At 38.9% G+C, this 23,459-nt stretch overlaps 4 protein-coding genes across 5 annotated transcripts; 1 reads left to right on the forward strand and 3 right to left on the reverse strand.

Moving 5' to 3' along the window:
- The first annotated feature begins 1,465 nt into the window (after window positions 1-1,465).
- LOC116206901 (zinc finger protein 8-like) lies at window positions 1,466-2,739 on the forward strand. The gene has a single exon (XM_031539739.1). The coding sequence runs from the start codon at window positions 1,720-1,722 to the stop codon at window positions 2,491-2,493; it is 774 nt and encodes a 257-aa protein (XP_031395599.1). The 5' UTR covers window positions 1,466-1,719; the 3' UTR covers window positions 2,494-2,739.
- Window positions 2,740-12,263: 9,524 nt separating this feature from the next.
- LOC116206900 (dirigent protein 21-like) lies at window positions 12,264-13,148 on the reverse strand. Its single transcript, XM_031539738.1, has one exon. It carries the CDS (start codon window positions 13,062-13,064, stop codon window positions 12,486-12,488), a length of 579 nt encoding a protein of 192 aa, XP_031395598.1. The 5' UTR covers window positions 13,065-13,148; the 3' UTR covers window positions 12,264-12,485.
- A 1,860-nt stretch (window positions 13,149-15,008) lies between these two features.
- Window positions 15,009-16,093, reverse strand: LOC116206927 (dirigent protein 22-like). Of its 2 annotated transcripts, none has more exons than XM_031539767.1 (2): window positions 15,402-16,093; window positions 15,009-15,275 (listed from the first exon to the last, which is right to left on the reverse strand). In XM_031539767.1, exon 1 carries the CDS (start codon window positions 16,001-16,003, stop codon window positions 15,422-15,424), a length of 582 nt encoding a protein of 193 aa, XP_031395627.1. In that variant the 5' UTR covers window positions 16,004-16,093; the 3' UTR covers window positions 15,009-15,275; window positions 15,402-15,421. The 2 variants fall into 2 exon arrangements, with proteins under 2 accessions (XP_031395627.1, XP_031395628.1); XM_031539768.1 differs by having other exon boundaries at window positions 15,009-15,280.
- Window positions 16,094-19,625: 3,532 nt separating this feature from the next.
- LOC116208808 (dirigent protein 22-like) lies at window positions 19,626-20,449 on the reverse strand. The gene has a single exon (XM_031542367.1). It carries the CDS (start codon window positions 20,381-20,383, stop codon window positions 19,805-19,807), a length of 579 nt encoding a protein of 192 aa, XP_031398227.1. The 5' UTR covers window positions 20,384-20,449; the 3' UTR covers window positions 19,626-19,804.
- Window positions 20,450-23,459: the final 3,010 nt, after the last annotated feature.

Below are 23,459 nucleotides of genomic sequence, written 5' to 3' on the forward strand. Positions count from 1 at the left end.
TTAAAGCCATGTGAAACCCCATTGCTTGGATGTTGCTGGTGCAAAGCTTCATATAATTAAGTTCACTAGGAGAAGTTATTATCCAAATTTAATGTCATTATTTAATGGCAGAAGATTCAAATGAATCTTGTTAAATACTACTAATCACATCCCTAGCAAAAAAATAGGCAAAAAAAAAATTGGATTATACACATGCAACTAGAACTTAAAAGCCTGTTTGATTTCAAAGTTAAATTTCAAAATTTTAACTTTAACTTTAACTCAACACACTACATAACAAAACACACTCTTCCCAAGTCAAAAAGGTGGGTCTCATAGATTATAAAACATACAATCCCATTATAATCAATTATCTATACAATCATAACAGGTAGAGTCCACAACGGCTAATTTTTATTTGTCATTTTCTACAATCCAAATCACATTTACAAATTCAAAACTTTAACTCTGAAGTCAAACGGATTGTAAATATGTGGGGAGTTTTATCAAGCCATGCATTTCATATTAAATTTGGATGCAACCTCAATAAGAAGACACCTAATAATAATGTACACCGGTTACTGATAAAGAAAAATATTAATCGTGTCCCTCAAATATTAGGGTGACCTGCATATAATTTACTATTTAAGCATGTGATAAAGTATTGTTTTTTTACTAGCAATTTGCCTCCTTACTCAGTAAAACAACTTATATTATGTGAGATGTTTTATATTCAAAATAATATGTTAACTACTTAATAACAAGTTTTCTTACTAGATAGTAATTATATATATTAGACGTATAAGAGTTTGTTTAATAGATAATATATTGTTAATTTATTGGGTTAATACATGAATTTTATAAATTTAATTCTTGATTTATTTCATGCCCGAATTAAAAGTATAAATGATTAATAAAACCAATAAAACGACGACAACTAAATAGGAAAAGAGGAAAAATAATGTTAATGAAGAGAGGGATGAGAGTGAAGAGCAAATAGGAATTGTGAGATAAGTGGAAACAAGAGTCCATGGGTAGTTACTTTTGATATTTTATTATTTCATTATTCATCTAATGATTGTTATAAATCCAAACATATGGAGTAAGATAATATCAGTAACATATAAGTAATATATATATATATATATATTGCTCCTAAAAACATAAAATCAAGTTTTAAAAGCCTCCTCAAATTAGCATCACATTTTAACTTTTCTTTGATTTTTTTATTTTTTTATTCTTATGAATCCTATTTTTTGAATTGCTTAGACCAAAAAGAAGTCCAATTTTGTTTTCCCTTCTTTTCCACCCTTCTTTTGTCTATCATTATTATTATTATTGAGATCTGACATGAAATATTTTTTCTTTCATTCAAGGACCAGAACTTGTGGCCTTGTCAGCTATCACTCTAATAATATGGGTCAGCCCCCTACAGCCCATTGATCATACCGTCCCCTTCCAAGGATGGTCCTACTGCACCACCCACACCTCTCTAAGTCCTAACCCAAATCTCTCTCTCCGCATAATAATAATAATAATAAACCCAACCTTCGTTCACCCCTTCTCGCTTCCTCTCCCATTTTCCTTCCTTCCTTCCCGTCTTTCCTCTCCAAAGGTGGCCTTTTTGCACCCACCTCTGCACTATACACACAGAGAGAGAGAGAGAGAGGGAGACTGACTCTCCAAAAGCTTGACGTTCTCCCTCAGCAAAGGAGAGAGAGAGGCCTCACTCTTCTTCCGATGGACAAGACTGAGAGAGAGACTCGCGACTTCATGAACGTTGAGTCTTTCTCTCAGCTGCCCTTCATCCGCCCGGCGCCTGTCAAAGAGAAGGGTATCAAACTCTTCGGTATAGAATTCGGTGCTGATGGTGCTGCCCCAAGCGCCTCCGACGAGCCCGACCAAACAAAGGTGGAGAACATGAACTTGAGCGAGGAAGTCAAGGATGTCAACAATACCGAGAATGGAGAGAGCGCGCGTAGGTTCGAATGCCATTACTGCTGTAGAAACTTCCCCACCTCGCAGGCACTGGGAGGACACCAAAACGCGCACAAGAGAGAGCGCCAGCACGCAAAGAGGGCTCACCTCCAGTCGGCCATGGTCCATGGCAGCCTCTCCGACGCCCACGTATACGGTTTCATGAATTACAGGCTCGGCTCCGCCGCTACCAGCCCTTCACCTATGACTAATTATCCCACATGGAACACTAACAGCGGCAGTAACAGCAGGTTCTACGGGAGCCACGGGTCTTTCTCTCATCAACAGCCGATCAATGGGAGCCCTCTGGCCCTATGGCGGATCCCATCCTCCATCCAAACTAACCCTGCTACCATTAGTCGTGACCGTTCGTCGCTCCACCCCTTGCCATTGTTTGCAGGAGACGATTTGATGAAGCCATCATCAGTACAGGCTGCTAGTAACGGTAACAGCTGTGACACTTCTTCCCAAGGCAGGTATGTCTACGACGCAAAGCCAAGCATGCAAGACCATGTGAGCTTGGATCTTCATCTGTAGCTGTTCCCTTGACAACTCCCCCCCTCCCCTTCCAATTAAATAGATTTAATTTCTTTTTTTTAAAGATTTTTCTCATAAGCGTATGTGCTGCAGCCGGTTTCTTAATTAATTGAGCAAGATGATGAGAAGGGATCCTAATTATTCGGACAGTCATTGGTTACTGTTAACCATAACCGTCATTAACTTTATTATTATCGATTACCAATTAATTAATTAAATTAAATATGTACATGAAATGATATCTCAGTGCCTGTTTGATTTTATATTTTGATGTGCACCCCATACGATTTTTATTTGAATGTCAAAAGAGGTGGCTAGCTTCTGATCTCATTGATTGCGAATTGGCCATCCTAGCTAGATATATTGGATCGACTATCTGTATTTGTTTCCTCCAACTGATCAGTTTTCTAATTGTGTTAGCTTTTAGCATTAATTAAAAGTAACTCTAATTACACATATATCATCGAAATTTCCACCAGGAGTCTTCTTTTCTTGTCTTATAGAATCCTTCACCCGCGTGAAGAATGTATATTTGAGAGTTATCTGCAGAGAGATCAGATCAGAGGCGAATATGTAGACTTGAACATCTGTCTACACTCACTTCGTACAAGCCCCTCATTTTTTTACAAGTGGCCGGTTCGATAGCGATCACTGATTAGACTAGTAGTGCCTCGTTTTGAGAGCAGGGAAAAATTGTGCACATTATATATATATATGTATGTATGTATATATATGAATTGAAGACCTACCCTTGGCCATGGAGGGTTTTGAAATTTGTCTCCTCCTCTCAGAGATCCGAAAAGAGAAAGTGATACTTCCATGGCGCTTGCAGGTTAGCATTAAAGACGACCCTCATCAAAATCATTTCTCTAAGACATAAATCCATCTTTGGTTATTGAGATGGCACTCGTCAGACTATTATATCTAGATCCTGTCAATCATAATTATGTGGAATCAGAATTTGATGGTGCATGAAAGAGAGAAAGAGAGAGAGAGAGAGAGAGAGAAGAGGGGCATGGGCTTCTAGCAAAAACGTGCCAATCTAACTTTGAGGATGATGTAATGTAATATTGGAGGTGGAACCCCCTTGTCATGAGACCTGGGAACTAAGTATATAATAATAATAATAAACTATCTAAATTTAATAAAGGCCGACAAAAATCCTAAGGAGAGAAAGGATCAAACATATGTTTTGGATTAAACAAGATTTCGGATTCTACTCTCATAAATGGTCGAGAAAATCTATGTTGGGAGATTTTATCTCTCATTAGACTTCTAAATATCAGAATATATATCGATCGAAAAGAAACGAGAAAAATCTCCTTGGTCGGATATTTTATTCCAACCCCGAGGTTTTTTCACGATGGAAGGACAATAATAGCTAGGAATAGATAATTAACTTTAGGGGAAAATGGGGCTCTGATTGATGATGAAACAATATATATATATATATCTGTGTGTGTGTGTGTTTGCAGCATGTTGGCATGATAAGGTTTTTGGATTGGGTCACTCAACAGATAAAGTCGACACGAGGGGTTACCATAACCATGAAGGTCGTCTAATAAGGGCCTTCCTTATAGGAGAGGAAGGGATGGGTCATGTTATTCCTTTTCCACTCCGCGGCCACTGCCAGCTGCTGGGTGTCTACGTCTTGTCTTTTTGAACAACTTCATTTTTATTTTTTTCATCATTCTGAGGTAGCAAACTAAAGTTTTTTCATTCACAGCTTTAAAACGGCAAGACCAACTCTCAGGAAAAAGATGTGTCCACCTTTGCACCACAATGGAGAGAGAGAGAGAGAGACAAAGACTTTAAAGTAACATATGAACATGGTAGTTAGACTGACATCCTTTATTTTTCTCATCTTCTGTACCTCGACTATTATGTCTGCTCTGCTATACATCTATATATATATATATATAGAGAGAGAGAGAGAGAGAGAGAGGGAGGGGGGAGGGTGTGAGGAGAAGACAGTCTCTTGTTAGGTGCGTGGGTAATGCGTGTATTGGTGGGTCGGGTTCTTGGAGTTAGCAAAGCTTTTCTCTAAGTCAGTGAGAAACAACACTCCTCCTAGGCTTAGCTCTAACAAAGAGAAGCAGTAATTAAGGAGACTGAATTATATGACATGATATGATGCAAAATTTTCCTGTCTAATCTATCTGCTCTTGTGGAATAGCTGCATGTCTGGTATTAATCTTAGATAACACGGGCTTGAGTGGAAGCACATAATTCTTCGAAATGAAAAAATTGCCGGTTTGACCAGGTCCGGGGCTATTCTCGATTATCCAATGCATGAGTTGGGCTCGTGTGTCCTTGGTTCCTCTGTTGCGATTCCAACGATAGTAGAAGACAATATGAACGAAAAAGCAAAAGGAACACGGAATTGATTACCCAGTTCGTCAGTAATTCTGACTACGTCTGGGGGCGTCGCCAAGCCAGGTATATCACTATTTTTGAGTTAGGGTTACAAGAGATATAAACTAATAAATCCTAATTACATCACCAATGGGCCGAATAGTTGGATCGCCGATCTCGACCCGGATTCACAGTACTTCAGACTCCATAACTCAACATCCTCTCCATTCAACTCCATATAATCTGACAATGAGTAGGAGAAACAATTACTGACAATGAGTAGGAGATTCAATAGACACAGTATCTGTATGCATACAACGTCCTACTGTAGTTCATCGCGAATCTTCTATCAAATGTTTTCACACGACCAATTTTGTCCTATGCTAAAAGTTGATTATTTTATACAGGATTGGCACAAAATAACAGTGCATTTACTGTAATCACATATATTGGTTATGGAACCAAGTAGTCTTACAATCATGTCCCTGAAAGCATCTACATCAGTGAGCAAAGTATGCACCCATGTAGTATTTATTTCTTTTCTTTCTTTCTAATTAAGTAATTGATTACGTGTAATTATTAAGTAATTCATAGGAGGCAACCAGATCGTAATTTTCCTGGTGATAAAACAAACATATAATGGTTAAGTGATTTCAGGAGGAAACTTGAAAGAATGATCATTGGACACTTATAGCTGTAAAAATCCCAGATGGAACTGCCCTAGTGGTGAGCCGCTCTTAGACAGATGTGTTCTTCCCAAATACAAGAAGTCACTATAGAAAAATGGAAATTTATTAGTTTAGTGCATATGAACTAAACTTAGTACCAAGAAATTACGAGTTCGAAAATCACGTGGAATTTAGTCTGCTCCAATTTAGTTTCGCCCTTCCCCCTACCTTGAAACTGAACAAAGAGAGATACAAAAATTACTGAACAAGCTTTATCTTCCCTCTTAGGCCACTAACTTAGTTGCTTATAAGACTCCTTGTTTCGCCAAATTAGCATTCAAGTGATTAATCTCTATACGAGAAGAAGTCTTCCTAGTTGCAGCTATCATAGAAGAGATGATTTCTGAAACAGCAACTAAACATAGTAAGCTATATAATATGCCAACTTTCCACTACACAAGCACTTCCATAATTAGCCTATATACATGTCAAGTGAATTGACAAGGATGAACATTCAAAAGAAGCAAGAAATGGCATCATAATTTTTGGCACACAATATGGCTGCAAGCATAACTTGAATTGGCTATAAAAGAAAAGGAAAGGGATTCATCAGCGACAGTGTAAGGAGGGCATCCCGAAGGCCAAAATTGATGTAATGTACATAACAATTCTACATTTACATTAGTTACTTAATAGGCGAGACATCTTCGCTCTCTCACCAATACGACCATGGGGGATCCGATGACCAATTTCATCAAAGGGGATCTAATATTGGGTTAATCTTCTTACCTAACTTCTATTCTTGGAGCAAATAGTTAGATGCATGCAAAAATGTTCGAACGAGATTTCTCTCTCTCTCTCTCTTTTTTTGGCTACAATTGTATGCGAACATGAAGACCTAAACCACCTAGAAGGGGAGAAGAAGAAGAAAAGAGTTTCCGAACTCCGGACAACTTAATTATCATGACTGAACAATACCTGTCTGGGACTTTGTTATGGTCCAGACTCCAAAGGGTTTTGTCACCAGCATCAAAAGGGCAGTAATAAGAATAGAGCATTCACTGAGAAGCCAAGGACAAAAAATTGATGGGGAAGTACTTTAGGTTGTATTGCTAGTTAATAAAATAAATACATGTCTGGGATATGGTGAATCGGCTGTGACCTGTGGTTTAACAACTTTCGGTGAACCCACTAGGCCCTCATTCAAGAGCGTATTAACTAACTGAATGCAAGATCAGTATGGCTTTGGATTTCCATCTTTGTTCAACTATAAATTGTGTCCATATCTAATTTTCTAGAAAGTGCTGTCACGATGTAAACGTAGCCCAACAATTCGTGGGTCCACAAGTAAATGCATCTAAGAGATCATGTGATGAACAAGCTGATAAAAGCAACAATAGAGACGAGTGAAGAGTCCATACAATATCATTAGGACCACTCACATCGTGAGAGAGAGAGAGGGGTGGGGTGGAAACATCAGTGGAATTTAAGGAACATTGGCCCACAGCCCTATGAAGTTTCAAGCGAGATTGACAGTTTATACAGTTGACTGCTTCTAACCTGCGCTTTAGGTGCAATGTTCATCTACGGGCATTATTTATTCTCATATATTGCGAAAAATACCGTCTAAGCAGCGAGCCCCTTGTATAAAATGAAAAGCTTCATGTGCACCGCCGAGAGGTTCTTATTGCTCGGGATATACAGAAATAGATTATTAGAAAAATTCTTTAGTTTACCTATGTAACCTTTCAAAAAACTCTTAAGCAATTAATATCAACACTTTCATAACCAGAGCTATATATTGAAGAAAATCTCTGATACACAGCTTTATCTGCTATTCTGATAACGAAGTACCTTTCATGAGTTAGACCTTTCCAGAATACAGTGCATCAAAGTTTTATGAACCCATTGCTGGACCTACTACTTTCTCAACTGGAGCTTTCTTTTCTTTTTTTTTTGATACACATGTTAAACTGGTAATAATTGGTTGATCGTAGGACCGGCATGCAAAATCACGAAAGAAAATTTGATCAAGATGATAACCATTTACGGGCTATGGACACTTCTAACTGCGTATGAAGACAAGGGGACAAAGTCACCCGAACGGCGACATCCTCACGAAGGACCATCATCGTGTTGAGATTTGCCTATTAACGATGGAGAGAATAATGCACATTGCCACAACAGTTGTGCTCTATCTAGATTCAGAAGGTTTCATATTCAAATTGCGGTGTAAATTGTTACGAGCACAACGAGAGCTGTCAACTAACAGAGAGAAAATATATTTATTCCAGCAGACACCTCTGCTGTAAAGATGCAATGATTTTTTTTTCTTTTTTAAAGGACTCAAAGTACTCCTACAACTATTGAATGAAAGGGGACAAAATCATAATCTTGCTTTGTAGAGCCGAGGATTCTGAGGCCTATAGCAAGACTCAATTAGATAAAAATAATTCCAGGATAGACATCCACGTTCAAGATCAATAAACATCAGTCAGGACTATGCTTTAGAAGCCTTAAAACGCCATCGTGAATCCCAAGGGACATTCAGTGAGATCACCTCCGCATACTAGAGAAAGACATGCATCATAACTCAAGACTTGAACTAGAAATGCTATGAAGACCTTTTAAAATACGTCCGGTTTCTAAGGGCTTACTGGTGTAAAATCAGTATCCTAAAAGTAATGAGTGGGGATAGGACCAGTTACTTAACAATGTGTGACCTGTTGAAATCGATTTATCAACTACTGTGCAACAGACCACATACCATCTGACACTTTCAAATCATACTTTACAATCTGACACTTTCAAATCATACTCAATCAGAGGTCATTTAACATTACTTTCCTAGAGGATATACTGTGCCAGAAAATGGTAAAAGCAGAACAGCCATAGGCATTGAGAAAATCTGATACTCTCAACTGATTATTTAGTGCAAGTAGACACGGTTGGACAGGCTAATGTATCCATAAAGGACACAAAATTTGGGAATGAGTAGGAAAAGAGTTCACGATATCGCTATGATCTTAAGATCGCCTATCAAAAGAAATGTTAGAACACCCTGCGTGCTATAGCTTGCATTTGTTAAGCAGTTCAAACCGGAACTCAACTAGGTGGAAAATTGCTTTCAGCATTATCTTAACACGCAAACAGCTGTTCGTTGGCAATTATACTAAGGACAACTACAATTCGACTCTCAATGGCGACTGAGAAAACAGCGTCGAAGATAACCTATGGAGAGATCAGTCCTTAGATTAATGAATTCAACCAGAAAATTCATCACCAATTCATCAAATCTCTAAATACTTAAGATAACCGTGCATGTATGGAGCTACTCTGAGCTCAGAGATCGATAGGATTCAACAGAACAGAGGATCACTCACAATTGAAGTAGGTCATATGGAACCAATCATGTTTGTTGAGATATATTGTTCCATACGGAAAAAATAAAGAAAGAAATCATAAGCTTATATGAGATTTCGGTCAAGCAATCTATTAACTTAAGATTTTGAATTGCAGATAGGTTTAAGGCCGTCTAGGCCCAAGTATGAATTTTACATGATATCTGTAAAATATCCACTTGGGCCTACACGGACTTGAGCCCATCTGCAACCCAAAAGCTTAAGCTTATAAGTTACTGGACCCAAGCCTCATATAAGCTTGTAGTTTCTTTCTCAATTTTTCGATGTGGGACAACATATCTCAACACCCGCCCTCACGTGGCAACGTGTGGTCCAACACGTGCCACGTGCCTTAAACACCCGCCCTTAACAACTGACCCGAGCCGGGCATTCTCTTCCGTGCTCGGGTAAGGGGGGACAAATACCAAACTAGCATCGAGCTCCACACTCGGGCCTAACTAGAGGTGCACCTTTAACTACCTCGGAACTGGACCGGGCCACTCTTGGGCCTGATTAACATGAGGTGCACTCTTGGCTACCTCGAAATCGAATCTGGCGTGGTGTGAGCCCACATGAGCTCGCGGAAACATAACTCGCTCTGATACCATGTAAAATATCCACTTGAGCCTACACGGACTTGAGCCCATCTGCAACCCAAAAGCTTAAGCTTATAGGTTACTGGACCCAAGCCTCATATAAGCTTGTAGTTTCTTTCTCAATTTTTCGATGTGGGACAACATAGCTCAACACAGAGCCAGATTATGCTTCCGCGAGCCCATGTAGGCTCACACCACGTCAGGTCATGTCTTTCTGTGTTTGGACCGTGTGTGGCTAAGTCCAGCTTAGTCAGGCCTTCTGCAACCAACTCTTGGCTAGGACACGGGGTCCACCGTGGCGCAAAGGAGAGAGGTACTCCATTAGCCGATGGCTAGGGGTCACCAGTGCGATTAGCACCTGCGTATACCAACCCTACCAAAAGGTAGCAGAGGTACTCCACTAGCTGAGAAGGCATGCACAGCAGATTCTTGGCTAGGGCAATGGCTTACCGGGGCGATTAGCACGGACATACCCCAATGATATAAGAAGCCCATGTCCCATCACCTTAATGCCCTCACAAGCCTGCGCTACCGAGCTCGGCAAAACTGATCGAGCGATGAGAAGAAGAATAAGCACTGACCGTATGAATGCATCACGAGGGAGGCGATGGTTCAACTTCATCGTCATCGCGAGCAAATTCGATCGTCGTAGTGCTGTGTCCCCATGGCATGGAGAGAGGGAGACGAAACAGAGAGGCGGGAAGCGAGAATGCAGAGGGGGGGAGGGAGGAATGCTCCCGTCTCCCCCACGCTACCGGGAAAATAAACTCTTTGATTTTCTAAATTAAGTGCGTATATATTAGAGGGTCGAAGCCCATTCCCGTGCACGGCCCGGCCCAATCTAACGTCTCCGATCTATGACCTGCTTTGGTTTATCAAACTCAGCCCTCTTGTGAGGACCGGTGGATCTTCGGCTTAGCCCACCACGTAGACCGGCTGGCTTTCAGAAAAAACACCGCCTCGGTCTTGCGGTTCGTGTAGCAGTATTCGATATATAAGATCGATAAAGTACATCCTCAACTAGTTACAATCACGTAATCGGAAACATGGACGAAACAGGTCGTTCTTCGCCGAAGCCAACAAGCATTTTGCATAAACTCACGCGATATGGTTTGCAGGTCATCTGAGCATTCGCAGGTCATCTGGCTAGATCTGCCCTCTCAGCCCAATGGAACTACCGCTGCGTCAGACGTGGAACCGTCACCTCGGCCTTAGCCATAGGCCAGCGATGGGCTTCGTCCAACACTTAGACACTGTGGATATCTTATTAAGCCTAATGAATGTTACTCTGCCCGATCGACTTGGCTGCTTTTTTGTGTAAATAGAGTCTGGTCAAATATATAAATATAGTATTGAAGAGAGATTTTCCTCCTTCACTAAATGAATGAACAAATAAAAATCTCAAAGTTAGCCCACTTTCCCCGGTTGGAATGTTTTTCAAAAAATGCAAAAGCAAGGCAACTATACTAGACAACTGATCATCGAGAGTCGCTGCCGAGAGTGAACGTCCAATTCGTGTTGGGTGATTAGAAACCGCTAAGAGAGTGTCCGATTTATTAGAATCAACAAATGTCTAGAATTTAATTTCGATCCACCGTATTTTTCCAAAGCACTGGTCCACCAAACTTCCCACGACATATGAATCTTAAGAACGAGACATAAATGGTCCATGGTAAATTTATTTTTATTTTTATTTTTTTTATTGCAATTTTATTTATTTATTTATTTATTTATTCAATCTTCAAGGGGGGAAATTAAAAAAGGAGTTGATACTGTCTAATCACAAGCTCTCCCTTTTTCAAAGACCCCTTTTTCTTCCTGCCCCCAGTCGTTTTCAAATAGGCAAAAACTTATAGGCAGGATCCCTTGGAAGATTTGTCGACTGGCAATTGAAAAGGCATTTCGGAGGTGACGTGACAATGATATTATTTTTTATAACAGTGTGTATGCATGTGAACCGAATTCTTACGTGGTCCTTCTTAGCCCACAAACAACAAATCGAGCCCTTTGACATCGACGCGCATATATGTATTTTGTCAAATAGAAGGGGTGGAAGATTTGACTTCGTCTATGTAATGCATTCTGGCGACAACGCAATATAGACAGTGGTAATTTTGTGATTTTAAATATAATTGGATATCTATTCTTGGAAATTAAAAGGAAAAAAAAACTTCTTTCATCAGGTCAGTTTCTTAACAGGGAGACTCAAGGGGAAAAAAGTGCAGACAACCTCGGTAAAATTCTCACTTGAGTCTACACGGATTTGAATCCATCTGTAATTCAAAAACTTAAACTGATAGATTATTGAACTCAAATCTCATATAAGCTTATGATTTCTTTATCAATTTTTCCATGTGGGATAACGTATCTCAACACCCGTCCTCACGCGGTAACGTGTGGTCCAACAAGTGTCACGTGCCCTTAAACACCCACCCTTAACAACTGATCACGAGCCGAGCATCCTCTTCCGTATTGGTGCAAGGGGAGACAAATATCAAACTAGCCTCGAGCTCCACACTCGGACTCAACTAGAGGTGTACCTTTAACTACCTTGGAACTGGATCAAGCCACTCTTGAGCTCGATTAACATGAGGCACACTCTTGGTTGCCTTGAAACTGAATATGACGTGGAATAAACTCATACGAGCGTGTAAAAATATAACCTGCTCTGATACCATGTAAAATTCTCAGTTGGGCCTACATAGATTTGATCTCATTTGCAACTCAAAAACTTTTAAGCTAATAGACTGTTGAACTCAAATCTCATATAACTTTATGAATTCTTCTCAAATTTTTCACGTGAGATAACGTATCTCAACAACCCCAGACATAAAGATATAAGAGACAAGAGTGGTCTGTGTCACCATATTATATGCGCGCATGTTTCTAGTTATAATATCACGCGGGAGAAGATATAATTTCAACCTTCCGTGCCATGATGCCACCACATAAAAGGGAAGTAATTAATCTAGCTAGTAGTGGTAAACAAATACATTGTACTCGACTGTGGCTTGTTCGGCGGTAATCATATGAGTCCTCACTTGGGCGTACCCTCGGGCGAAACGGAACATTCCGCTCCCACCCACGATCGGCATCTCTCGCACCTCGGACAAGACGTTGTTCCGCCCGAGCAAGCTCAAGCTGCTGTCTTTATACTTCCCTTCAAGGAACACAAAGTTCATCACCATCACCAGCCCCAACTCCGCCAGAGATGCCGAGCCGTACATCCCTTGGGCCCGGCCTACGAGCCTCGAGCCCAGATCAGGCCCCAGAGTCAGCGGGTCGTCGGTCACGAACACCGTCCCGAACGCCGTGGGGGACTTGGCAGAGGCGGGAGCACCGGCCACTCTCACAGCAGTCGTATTCCGGCCACTTATGATGTCGTGGAAGTAGAAGTGGAGGTGGGTCAGCTTCTCGCGGTGTTTCGCCGGTACCCAGGGTTTGTGAGCGGATAAACTTCTCGAGAAGGGATGAGTCTCCGAGGCAGCGAGTATGAACATTAACGAAGATATGAAAGACATGAAGACGACTGCCCGGGAGTAGAGAGCCATCTTGATTATTCAGAAACTCGAGGAGGAATTTGGAAGGGGGAGGTTGCGTTTTATTGAGTGGACCAGCTTTTCGCTGTCATGCACATTTACCTACCTTGAAGGTGACTATGTAAAAGGGACGGATCTCATGAATCACCGGAAGGGAAAATAAATAAATAAACAAACAAAACAAAACAAAACAAAATAAGAAAAAAAAAAAAAAAAGAAATACAAAAAGCTCTAATATACATGATGGACCTACCGAAGCATGGGATTCTCATGTTATCAGCTTGGGATGGGCGCAAATCGATGAGGAGCTAACCTTTCTAATCATATAGATTTCTTTTATTCGAGAAATTAATATTTTTAATCAATAATTGATTGATAATAATGGTTACTTTGTCTACATATTTTATGCTTCCTGTTGTATTATTGGCTTAGAAAAGGATTTTTTTTTTAATGTTATTGATGCTTCTATTCATCAATTAAAGAAACTTTATAAGAAGATAGCCACTTGTCCACTATACAATAGCAAAAGATGCAGAACAAATTCAAAACAACTCAAGCAAGCTCATATCTACTGGCTTCAATACGAAAGAGAACCTTCTTAGTCCCCTTACAACTGATCAACATTAATTTCAAGATAAAAACAAAACAAAAAATCTAAAAGCTCTTGTATAAGCTGATATTGCAGCCTTATGCTCCAAATTTTGGAGAGTAATCAACCTTCATTGTCGCGGCGGGCTTTAGTTTTAAAATTTCTGATTTTTAAATTGTAATGCTCATATAAGCTTACAAGCTTCTCTTGTTGACAAAAAAAGAATACAAAAAGAAAATATGAAAATAGTCTGCCGCGGAGAAATAGGCACATTCCTGTCCTGCAATGCAAATTATCATATACTTTGTCAGAAGGGTCCAAAACCAAATGATAACATATAAGATAGATTTCTTTCAAATTTGTTGACTGCTTTTCTTCTCTTTCCGACTGCTTCGGCAAAGGATTGGTAGCCCATCAGTCCAATAAACTCCCGGCAGCTTTTGCGATAAACAAAACTTTCCAAATTCCAAAGCCCATTTCATGCCCACCCCACGAGGAAAAAAATAAACACATTTTAAGCACACAAAGTCAAAAGGAGTTGGTCGACTGCTTTACCAAGTCGGCCCACAAAGGAGCACTTATCGAATGCGCCCAAATTTTCCTACATGTGTGGATGCTGCTTTCACCGCATTATCTCCGTGCATTAATCTTCGTTTGACATCGGATATAGAGACATAAGAATTTTGATACCGTCATCGATTGCGAGAGTTGAAAAAAATAAAAATAAATAAAGAGAGTATGGTGCAGTAGCGTACATTCTCATTTGATAATAAATATATTTCAGGTTAGATTATTGGTATGACTATTCATGTCTATTTATTAGTTATTATAATTTTTATTTTATTGTACTAGATTCACGTATCATTCCTTGTAAAAAGACTAAGTATATGTAATAATGACACTTATTCTAACCTGAGAATGAAGAGGTTTTAGATCTGATTTTGATCAGTAAAATTATATATCTCTTTATTTAACTTTTTATGTCTTCGTAGTCACGAACCCCTTTTGTCATTAAAAGAAAGAAAAAATTATTAATTAATTATATTACGTTTTTCCTTTCTTGTTTATATATCTTTTCTTGGGTGAGGGATATTAATTAATTAGTATACTTGACGCGTAATTAGCTAAGTGAGGTGTGAGGACATTGAGGAGAAGGTTGTCTAAGATGTTAATATGTTTTAGGTAGCACTTCCATTAACACACGACCTTTTAATTTAAATAGGCAGGTGGGCGATTGCCATTTGGCTCCAATTTCCTTGGTTTTAGTTGGAAAAAATTGCTACTTCAATGGAAGATATGATCAAGTAATTTCCCCAACTACACGTACCTAACGATTGACGATACCATGGACACAAATATAGCATGCGTACGTATCAAAGAAATTATATAGAACTTCGAGCTGCTCGTCCATCATCACATACATAAGAAATAACTCGCACATATATAATTCAATTATTTTTATTGTAAATCTCATCTCAATAATAATAATACTAAGAAGACACCGAGACACGACAGTGCGTGAGATGCGGGACAGTTCCAAAAATTGTCCGTGGCCGTCCATTTATGTCCCAAGGCACATCCATGCATGCAGGAACGACGTCGCGTCATCCTCTTCTCAACCGCTCGTCCTTGTACTGAGCTGACACAACATCCCCGAATGTATATAGGAATCGGAAAACAAAAGGACAACTAGATATAACAAACATGATCAATATAAGCCATGGAGCACTCGGGAGAAAAATGTAAAGAGAACGACATACCCCGCGGAGTATTTAAAATATCAGTAATGGCGGACGTAGACGTTGTACTCTACGCAGGCGTCCCCGGTCTTGACATCATATGTGTGAGTCCGTGCCTGGGCATAACCTCGGGCGAAGCGGAACTGCCCGCTCCCGCCAAGGACCGGAAGCTCCCTCACCTGCGAGAAAACACTGTTCCGCCCTAGAATGCTTAGGGTGCTGCCGTTGTACTTCCCTTCCGTGAAAGCAAAGTTCATGATCATCAGCAGCGCTGCTTCGGTCTGGGAGGCCATGGCATAGATGCCCTGGGCCCGCCCCACGGGCTTCGACTTCTGCTCAGGGCCCTCGGTGAGTGGATCATCGATCATGACTGTGGCCCCAAACCCGGTGACGGACTGGTTAGTCATGTTGGCTTCGGCCACGCGGACCGCTGTGGGGTTGGGCCCGCTCACTATGTCGTGGAAGTAGAAGTGGAGGTGGCTGAGCTTCTCGCTCTTGAGGCCGAGGGACAGAGGGGAAATACTTCTCGAGAAAGTACTCGAGGATTTTGCCGGGAGAGGGCCAGGAGAAATCATCAACAAGATCGCGAGGAGGATCGGGAGCTTTGCTAGATACAATGCCATGGTATGTAGGAACTTGAAAGGAGAGAGCTAACCGTGGGATGGGAAACTGGAACTCTATTGGGGACGACTAATGGAAAATTACAAAGTAGCCAAGGGCTCTGCCTATATATATATATATATATATTGAGGGACTTTGCCCTGACATAAGATATAAGTCACCGAAAGTGGACTTATTGGCATACAAGTTCTGATGTAGTTGTTCACACCTAACAACCCCATAAAAGGTGCTAAAAATCGACGGGAAATCTCACGGGAGACTGGCGAGCTCGTAGTTATTGTCAAGATGCCGAACCTAGGTAGTAATCTAACAGTTATGAACTGATCCAGAAATAAAGTAAGTTCTTAGGAAAGATAACCATGGAAACCTACGTACTTTGGCACGAATTATATATCTTGAAGATAATCAAACAAATATTGCAAAGGAACAAGGCAAATTTTGGAAAGATATTTCCCTGATGTTTCAAAAAGAAGAAAAGAAGAAAAGAAAATCCCGTGATCAGGATTAAAATCGATATAGGCTCGAACGAGATTCTATCTTAACATTAATAGACAAAAAATAAATAATAAAAATAATAATAATAAAAGCTCGAATATTGGAGCTGTTATAATGAAGGAGCACCCAACATGCATCTGCTTTCCGAATTGATTTTCTTCTTTTTTTTCTTTTTTTTATCACGATGATAAGTTCTGCTCTCCTAATTGATGAACGTAGTTGATGCTATGCGCATTCAATAATAGTCCACCAAGAAATGTCCAAGCTTCTATAAATATTAAACCATAGGGAAAAAAACATAGATTTTTTCAATTTATATAACTTAAAAGATATTAATTTTTTTCTCTTCAAAAACAATAACGGTAGCGGCTTTAATGAAATCTTGAACGTGCAGAATCCCGAACATTGCTTATTCATTTATAACAAGACGTTGGAGGTAGTTTTAGATTATAGTTATATAAGACAAGTAAGCTATGTGGAGTGGTTTAACGGTGGAGTGCATAATTTGAGGGGGCAAGGAAGTGGGCAATACAGGTAAGGGGTAGCCACCGGCCATTGGCTGGTTGATGAAGTAGTATAATTGGATCCATATATATATATATATATATATAGTCCCAAAACTTCTCATGTCTATATGTATACATTAATAAAAGTGTCGCATCAAGTGAAGGTATAGCGCAGTTGTGTACCTCTCGACTAGTGACCAAGAGATCTCAGATTCGATACTTAGTGGGACACCCATGCCACTTTATTAGATATTTAGAATTTTTATTACAATGTACTAGGCTCACGGGTCTCTCTTGCAACCGAAAAAAATAAAAGTACTTCATGCTAAATTGGGAAAATTAGAAGGATATATATAGGAAGCTTGAAGAGTCTAGATGGCTAAAAAACATATTGTATATATAAATTAGGGTACATTTCGACACCTCCTATACTTTGTGAAATGGCAAACGACACCCTTTCTTTAAAAATTAGCCATACACTACCCCATTTTTGCTTATTTCTATTGTTTTCTCCTAAATTGGGTTATATTTGGTTCCGGTAAAGAAATCAAGTTACGGGTTGATTTGTCAAGTTCTGTGATATGATGTTCATGTGGCAAAGCGAATGCTCTCTTGGTGTCACGTCAACGAAATTATAAATTATAGGGAGTGTTATCGAAATTTATCCTATAAATTAAAGGCAAGTGTTTGTAAATTTTCAACTAGATCTATAATCGATTGGATTCACTATAATCCAAAAGCTCGAATTATAAATTATGATATCTAATTTCTTATAAATCCATTAAATTCTTTATACTTTTTTTAAACGCGAGACATAATAACGCTCAATAGTATAAGACAAAAATTTAGTCCATATATTCTTTATTTTTCATATGGTACGGGTCATATGGCGGGCACTATTTATGTGCCGCTTCAGCTTTAGGGAATATGATTGGGGCCTTGCACGCTTTTTATTTAAAAAAGTTTAGCCCAAAAAAATAATTTTGGGCTTGATGGGCCATTTTTTTAACATTAACCAGACTTCAGTTTTTATTTTTCTTTTTTATTTTGGCCAATCAAGACTTTAGTTGAGAAAATATATTTGCTTTTTACAAATAAATGCATTGGAGGGAAAAAGAAAAGGAAGCTCGAACTTGTTTTGGTATACTGGAAATAGATCTGAAACTAGCTAATTATTCCATGCGTGGATGCCATAGCGTAAAAAGTAAATCAAGCAATGCAAAAAGAGTAAAGGATTCGGTTCATGCTCACTATTAATTATCTGAAACTAAGAGATTATACATTAGCAGTTACTAGTGAGATTTTAATAATGTGTTGATGTCTTTTCCTCGACCTGCCTCGAGCATAATGGTTTTTCAGTGTATAGGGGCTTCATAAATTATCACACGCTTGTTCGATGATCGATGGACAAGCTTTTTCTGTCGAGAACGGATAGTCGTTGTCTATAGAAAAGATTGTTGGGCCAGTCCGTCGGCCATGCTAATAGGTGGGCTTGAAGAATGCCAACTTAGAAGAACCTCATCCCCTCAGGCCCAATTCTCACACGCATCGGCAGTTCTTCTGGGCCATTATTTTTTTAATGAAAAAAAGAAATAAAACTGGGGGCCCCTGAGCTCCCAGCTGATAGGAAAACTAAGTGCGCCAGTATGATCCATAAGGGACCACTTTTAAATTTATATATATATATATATATATATGGTTTAAGATATGATTGGGCCGATAATGTCATATATGAGAGTTGAGAATGGTCGTCATGGGCATGGCCCACTGGTTTCTGGGCTCGGTTCCTCGTTATAAACACGTACAAGACAAGAACGCCAAGTCAAATATGATATATATATATATATATATACCGTGATATTTCCATCGTGCTAAAAAAGTCAAATATGTACACCCGAATATTCCTAGCTAAAGCCAACTTATATAAGTTATAGATAATGGTTTAATTTAATCGTATTAGTGTTGGAAGTCAACCAAAACCAAAACCATGTGCTGCACCGAATGGGAAAAGAAAGCCGCTAATTAAAAATAAACAGTAGATTGTCTACCGGAAAAATAAAAGTGAAATCAGAATGGAAATTCTATAATGTAATCATTAAAATTGGTGATATAGTACATTTAAATATTTTACTAAAAATTTAAGTAAAACTCATTTAAAATCATTATAATTTACTAACAATTTAAGTAAAGACTCTTCGAAAATCATATAATTTACTTGATATGTAAATAATTTACTAAAAGACTAGGTAATTTATCTCAACTAATATGTTTGCATACAAGGAAAGAATAACATTCATTCTATTTATGTTTGGTCAGATATATAAGTAGTAGAAGAAAATGACCTTTTATTAATCAACGTGGGTTGTTTCAAGCGATTCGACGCTTATTCCGCTAAGCAAGATCTCGGGCTCGAGTCCTTGTGAATATAAAAAATTCACGCTGTGAAAGTTTTACCCATCGGTGAGCCGACCCTGTTCGACTGAATTAGTTGGAATCCAATTGAGTTTCCGGATACCAAGTTTATATCGAAAAAAATGACCGTTTATTTTTCCATATATAAAGTCCCTTAGCTTGTCAATCCAATCGTACATGTATTTCATACTCAAAATGTATGGAACATTAATTAATTTGAATCGATGGTGCATTTTACACTCAAATAGCTAGAAATACATAATTTCTTATTAGGATTGCATCCGAAGATCAATGCACTGTTGAAAGAAAGAGAAAAGTATGGACCAAACAAGAAATTAATGACACTGTTGATTAATTGATCATACGAAAGCATAGTGCACATATGCACGGCTAGTAGTAATGAAGCACGTAAAGGTTGTACTCCGCCAGTACAATCCCGGTCTTCCGGTCCAACATCCGGGTACTGGTCTTAACGTAGCCACGGGCAAATCGGAAATGCCCAGTTCCGCCAACAATCGGCAACTCCCTGAGAGGGGCACCCAGCCGGTTCCTGCCCAGCATGGTCAAAGTGCTGCCGTTATACTTCCCCGCCGTGAACACAAAGTTGGTCGCCATCAGCAAGGCAATCTCGCTCTGATCGGCAGATGCGGTCATGCCCTGGAGCCTACCTATGAGCTTCGAGCCCATGTCAGGGCCCTCAGTAAGTAGATCATCAATGACAGCCACCGCCCCAAAAAACGAGGGTGACTGGCTCGTTGTCGCTGCCTGGGCGACTTGCACAGCGGTCTGGTTGGGGGCATTGTTCCTCTCGTGCAGGAAGAACCGAATGTGGGTCAGCTTCTGAGTGTTGAGCCCGAGCTGCTCAGGGGACGTGCTCGTTGCGAATTCAGGATCGGAAGATTTAGCGTCGAGGAGAGATGAGGAGAAGAAGAGGTCCGAGAGAAAGAGTTTTGCTGGGATCATGGCCATACTGAACTCCGATTTGGCTGAGAACTGGTCCAACCGGATACCGGTAAATCGGGCTCGAACAATGGTTTTGCATAGAACAAGACATATTTATATTTTCCTGAAAATTTTAAACATGAAAAAAATATACATATTATGACAACTTGACCTGATTTATTTATTGAAGTCAACTGAGTCTGGTAAAGAGGAGAATCTATATAGCGTAAAAATGATGGACTAATGCTCAATTGCGCTCTCCAAATCGTTAGGTATACCGTATACGTGATCGTTGACGAGCAAGAAATATACAAATTCAACCAATTGATATACTACTTCATAAATAAAACTGTCACATGTTAAACCTTCTAATATCATTATCTTATAATTTTCTTGTATACCGAAGTGACTGACCACCTTGTTTGTCGGAATGGTTTTTATTTTTTTCCCTCATTAACTAACCGCAATAGATTAATTAATGAAAAGATTAAATAAAAACACTGGCAAGCAAAGACAGGACATCATGCGTCTTGTTTAAACACAAGCGGTTTTAGGTTTGATACTCGTAATAAATGAGACTTCCGATGCCACATCCCTTTATATTCAGCGGTTGTGGATAGAACTGAAATAAGACTCCATTTTGTTAGGACTTAGTTATTGCTTTGATAGATTATACGTTCGTCTTCTTGGCATTTGGCTCATATAATTTTATATCTCCCGCGATTTTTCTGATAAGTGGATTTTATTTTCCTTTTTCCCTTTCAAACTATCAAATTCCTTAATATAAGATCAAAATTATAGTGAATGATCAATGATAGAGAAGCTTTTGAATGGCACGATAGCAGTTAAGGATATTCAGGTATTTTAGAGACATAGAGATGATGGTAGAACATGAATTTTGCTCAAGTTCATTTTCAAGTACTAAAACAGATTCGTTAGACGAATCTTGACAGTCGGTTTGTCATAGGCTCGATGTAGCTGCATGTCATTTCATATATAAATATCGTATCGGATTACATTTTATTGTAAAGATCCAGTATTGCAAAGATCCGATAAAGGAAAACTGATCGTACCAAATCGGTATGAGATAGTCATAATTTAGGGATCGTTTTGGTGGAAAAATCAATGGTAGACTTGCGTGATTAGCAGCGAATTTTTCAAGGATCGAGTTGATAGCTGAGGATGTTGTTCTTTTTTTTTTTTTGGCGGGGGGCAGGCGAGGATGTTTTTCTTCATTTTGGTATTAAAAACTGATTTTTTTTTCCTGTCGTTTTATGTCGGCTTCCGCGCTAAATTTATGACACGAATGGATTAGCAGTTGATGACTGGACTATTTTGATAAAACGAGATAAACATTAAGAAATTAACTCGATGACAAAAATCTTTTAGGGACTAAACTATTGACTGACAAAATTTCCTTGAATCATAATGATAGTTATGCAAAACAGTTGGGAGCCATTTAAGCAAATCTTTCGCCAATTATTGGCGCAAGATTTGAGCACGATCGCATATAAGAGTTGAGCGCGATCGTATAATGTATTAGAGTGCTGATGTAGCTTTGCTTTATTTGTCAATGAGAAAATCATAAGGAACTTTTTTTTATCGATTATAAGGAGGTTATGGTCTAATATAATGATATAGAATTTCTGATAACATAATAAACGTGCAGGAGTAATCCCATTATTAGTATTGAACTTGAAATCTCTTATTTAACATGTGAGAGTGTGCGTCACTGGGTTATACCTCTTTGATACCAGAACCAACTCCTTATATCACGGCATACCAAAAATTGAATATATCAAGAATAAATCCGTGGATATTCAAATTGTTTGAGTGCTTAGATGTCAAGGCTATAATGTATGATATTATCTATGTACGACGTGCAAATTTATTTTTTAAATTGATCAAGTTTAAACCAAATACAACACAGCAAGGGGGCTCTACAAACGTGGGTTGATTCAAGCGGTTCGATACTTGTTCCGCTTAGAGTCTCGGGTTCGAGTTTTTACGAATGTAAAAAATCCACGCTTGAGATATTTACCTCTTATTGGACCGACCCGGCTCGACTGAATTAGTTGAAACCCAATTTGGCTTTTGAATACTGTAGTTCACACCGAATTATAAAAATAAAAATAAAAATAAAGGGCCCTTATCATTGAAAGGGTAAACAGAACATAATCTCCTTCACCAAAAGCCAAAGACAAGAACAGCCAAACTCGTTTCTAAGTACATGTAAATGTGGAATGTTTCTTAGCTCAAACTTGATTTGATGTTATTATAATTTAATTATCTTCATGAAAGTATGACACAAAGAATTCGAGATGTGATCTTGGGCCATTTAAGCAAATCTTGGGCCAGTAGTCATATATAAGAGTTGAGCACGATCGTATAATATGTTAAGAGTGCTGATGTAGCTTTGCTTCATTTGTCGATGAGAAAATCAGAACAAACTTTTATTTTTTATTTTTGTCGATTATAAGGAGATAATAGTCTAATACAATGAAATAAAATTCCTAATGACATAATAAACGGGCACGAGTAGTCTCACTACTAGTATCGAACTTAGAATTTCTTGATTATCAGACGAAAGTGTGTGTCACTGCTCTACATCTCTTTGATACCGGGACCAACTCTTTATATCATGGCATACCAAAAATTGAATATATCAAAGAGTAAATCCATGGATATTCGAATTGTTTGAGTGCTTAGATGTCAAGGCTATAATGTATGATCTTATCCATGTACGACATGCAAATATATTTTAAATTGATCAAGTTAAGAACAAATACAACACAACAAACGGGCCATACCAACGTGGCTTGATTCACGCGATTTGGTACTTGTTCAACTTAAGATCTCGGGTTCGAATCCTTGCGAATGCAAAAATTCACCATGGGAGAGATTTATCCTTTAATGGACCAATCCGACTCAACTGAATTAGTCATGACCCAATTTGACTTTCGGATACCAGGGTTCGTACCAAATTATAAAAAAGTAATAAAAACAAGGGCTCTTATCATTGAAAGGGTAAACAGAACATAATCTCCTTCACCAAAAGCCAAAGACAATAACAGGCAAACTTGTTTCTAAGTTCATGTAAATG

Source organism: Punica granatum, chromosome 5, assembly GCF_007655135.1.
Source record: "Punica granatum isolate Tunisia-2019 chromosome 5, ASM765513v2, whole genome shotgun sequence".
Lineage (NCBI taxonomy): Eukaryota > Viridiplantae > Streptophyta > Magnoliopsida > Myrtales > Lythraceae > Punica > Punica granatum.

Excerpts from the sequence above, each read along its gene's own strand:
- LOC116206901 (XM_031539739.1), top strand. The coding sequence starts at position 1,720 with ATGGACAAGACTGAGAGAGAGACTCGCGACTTCATGAACGTTGAGTCT.
- LOC116206900 (XM_031539738.1), bottom strand. The coding sequence starts at position 13,064 with ATGGCTCTCTACTCCCGGGCAGTCGTCTTCATGTCTTTCATATCTTCG.
- LOC116206927 (XM_031539767.1), bottom strand. The coding sequence starts at position 16,003 with ATGGCATTGTATCTAGCAAAGCTCCCGATCCTCCTCGCGATCTTGTTG.
- LOC116208808 (XM_031542367.1), bottom strand. The coding sequence starts at position 20,383 with ATGGCCATGATCCCAGCAAAACTCTTTCTCTCGGACCTCTTCTTCTCC.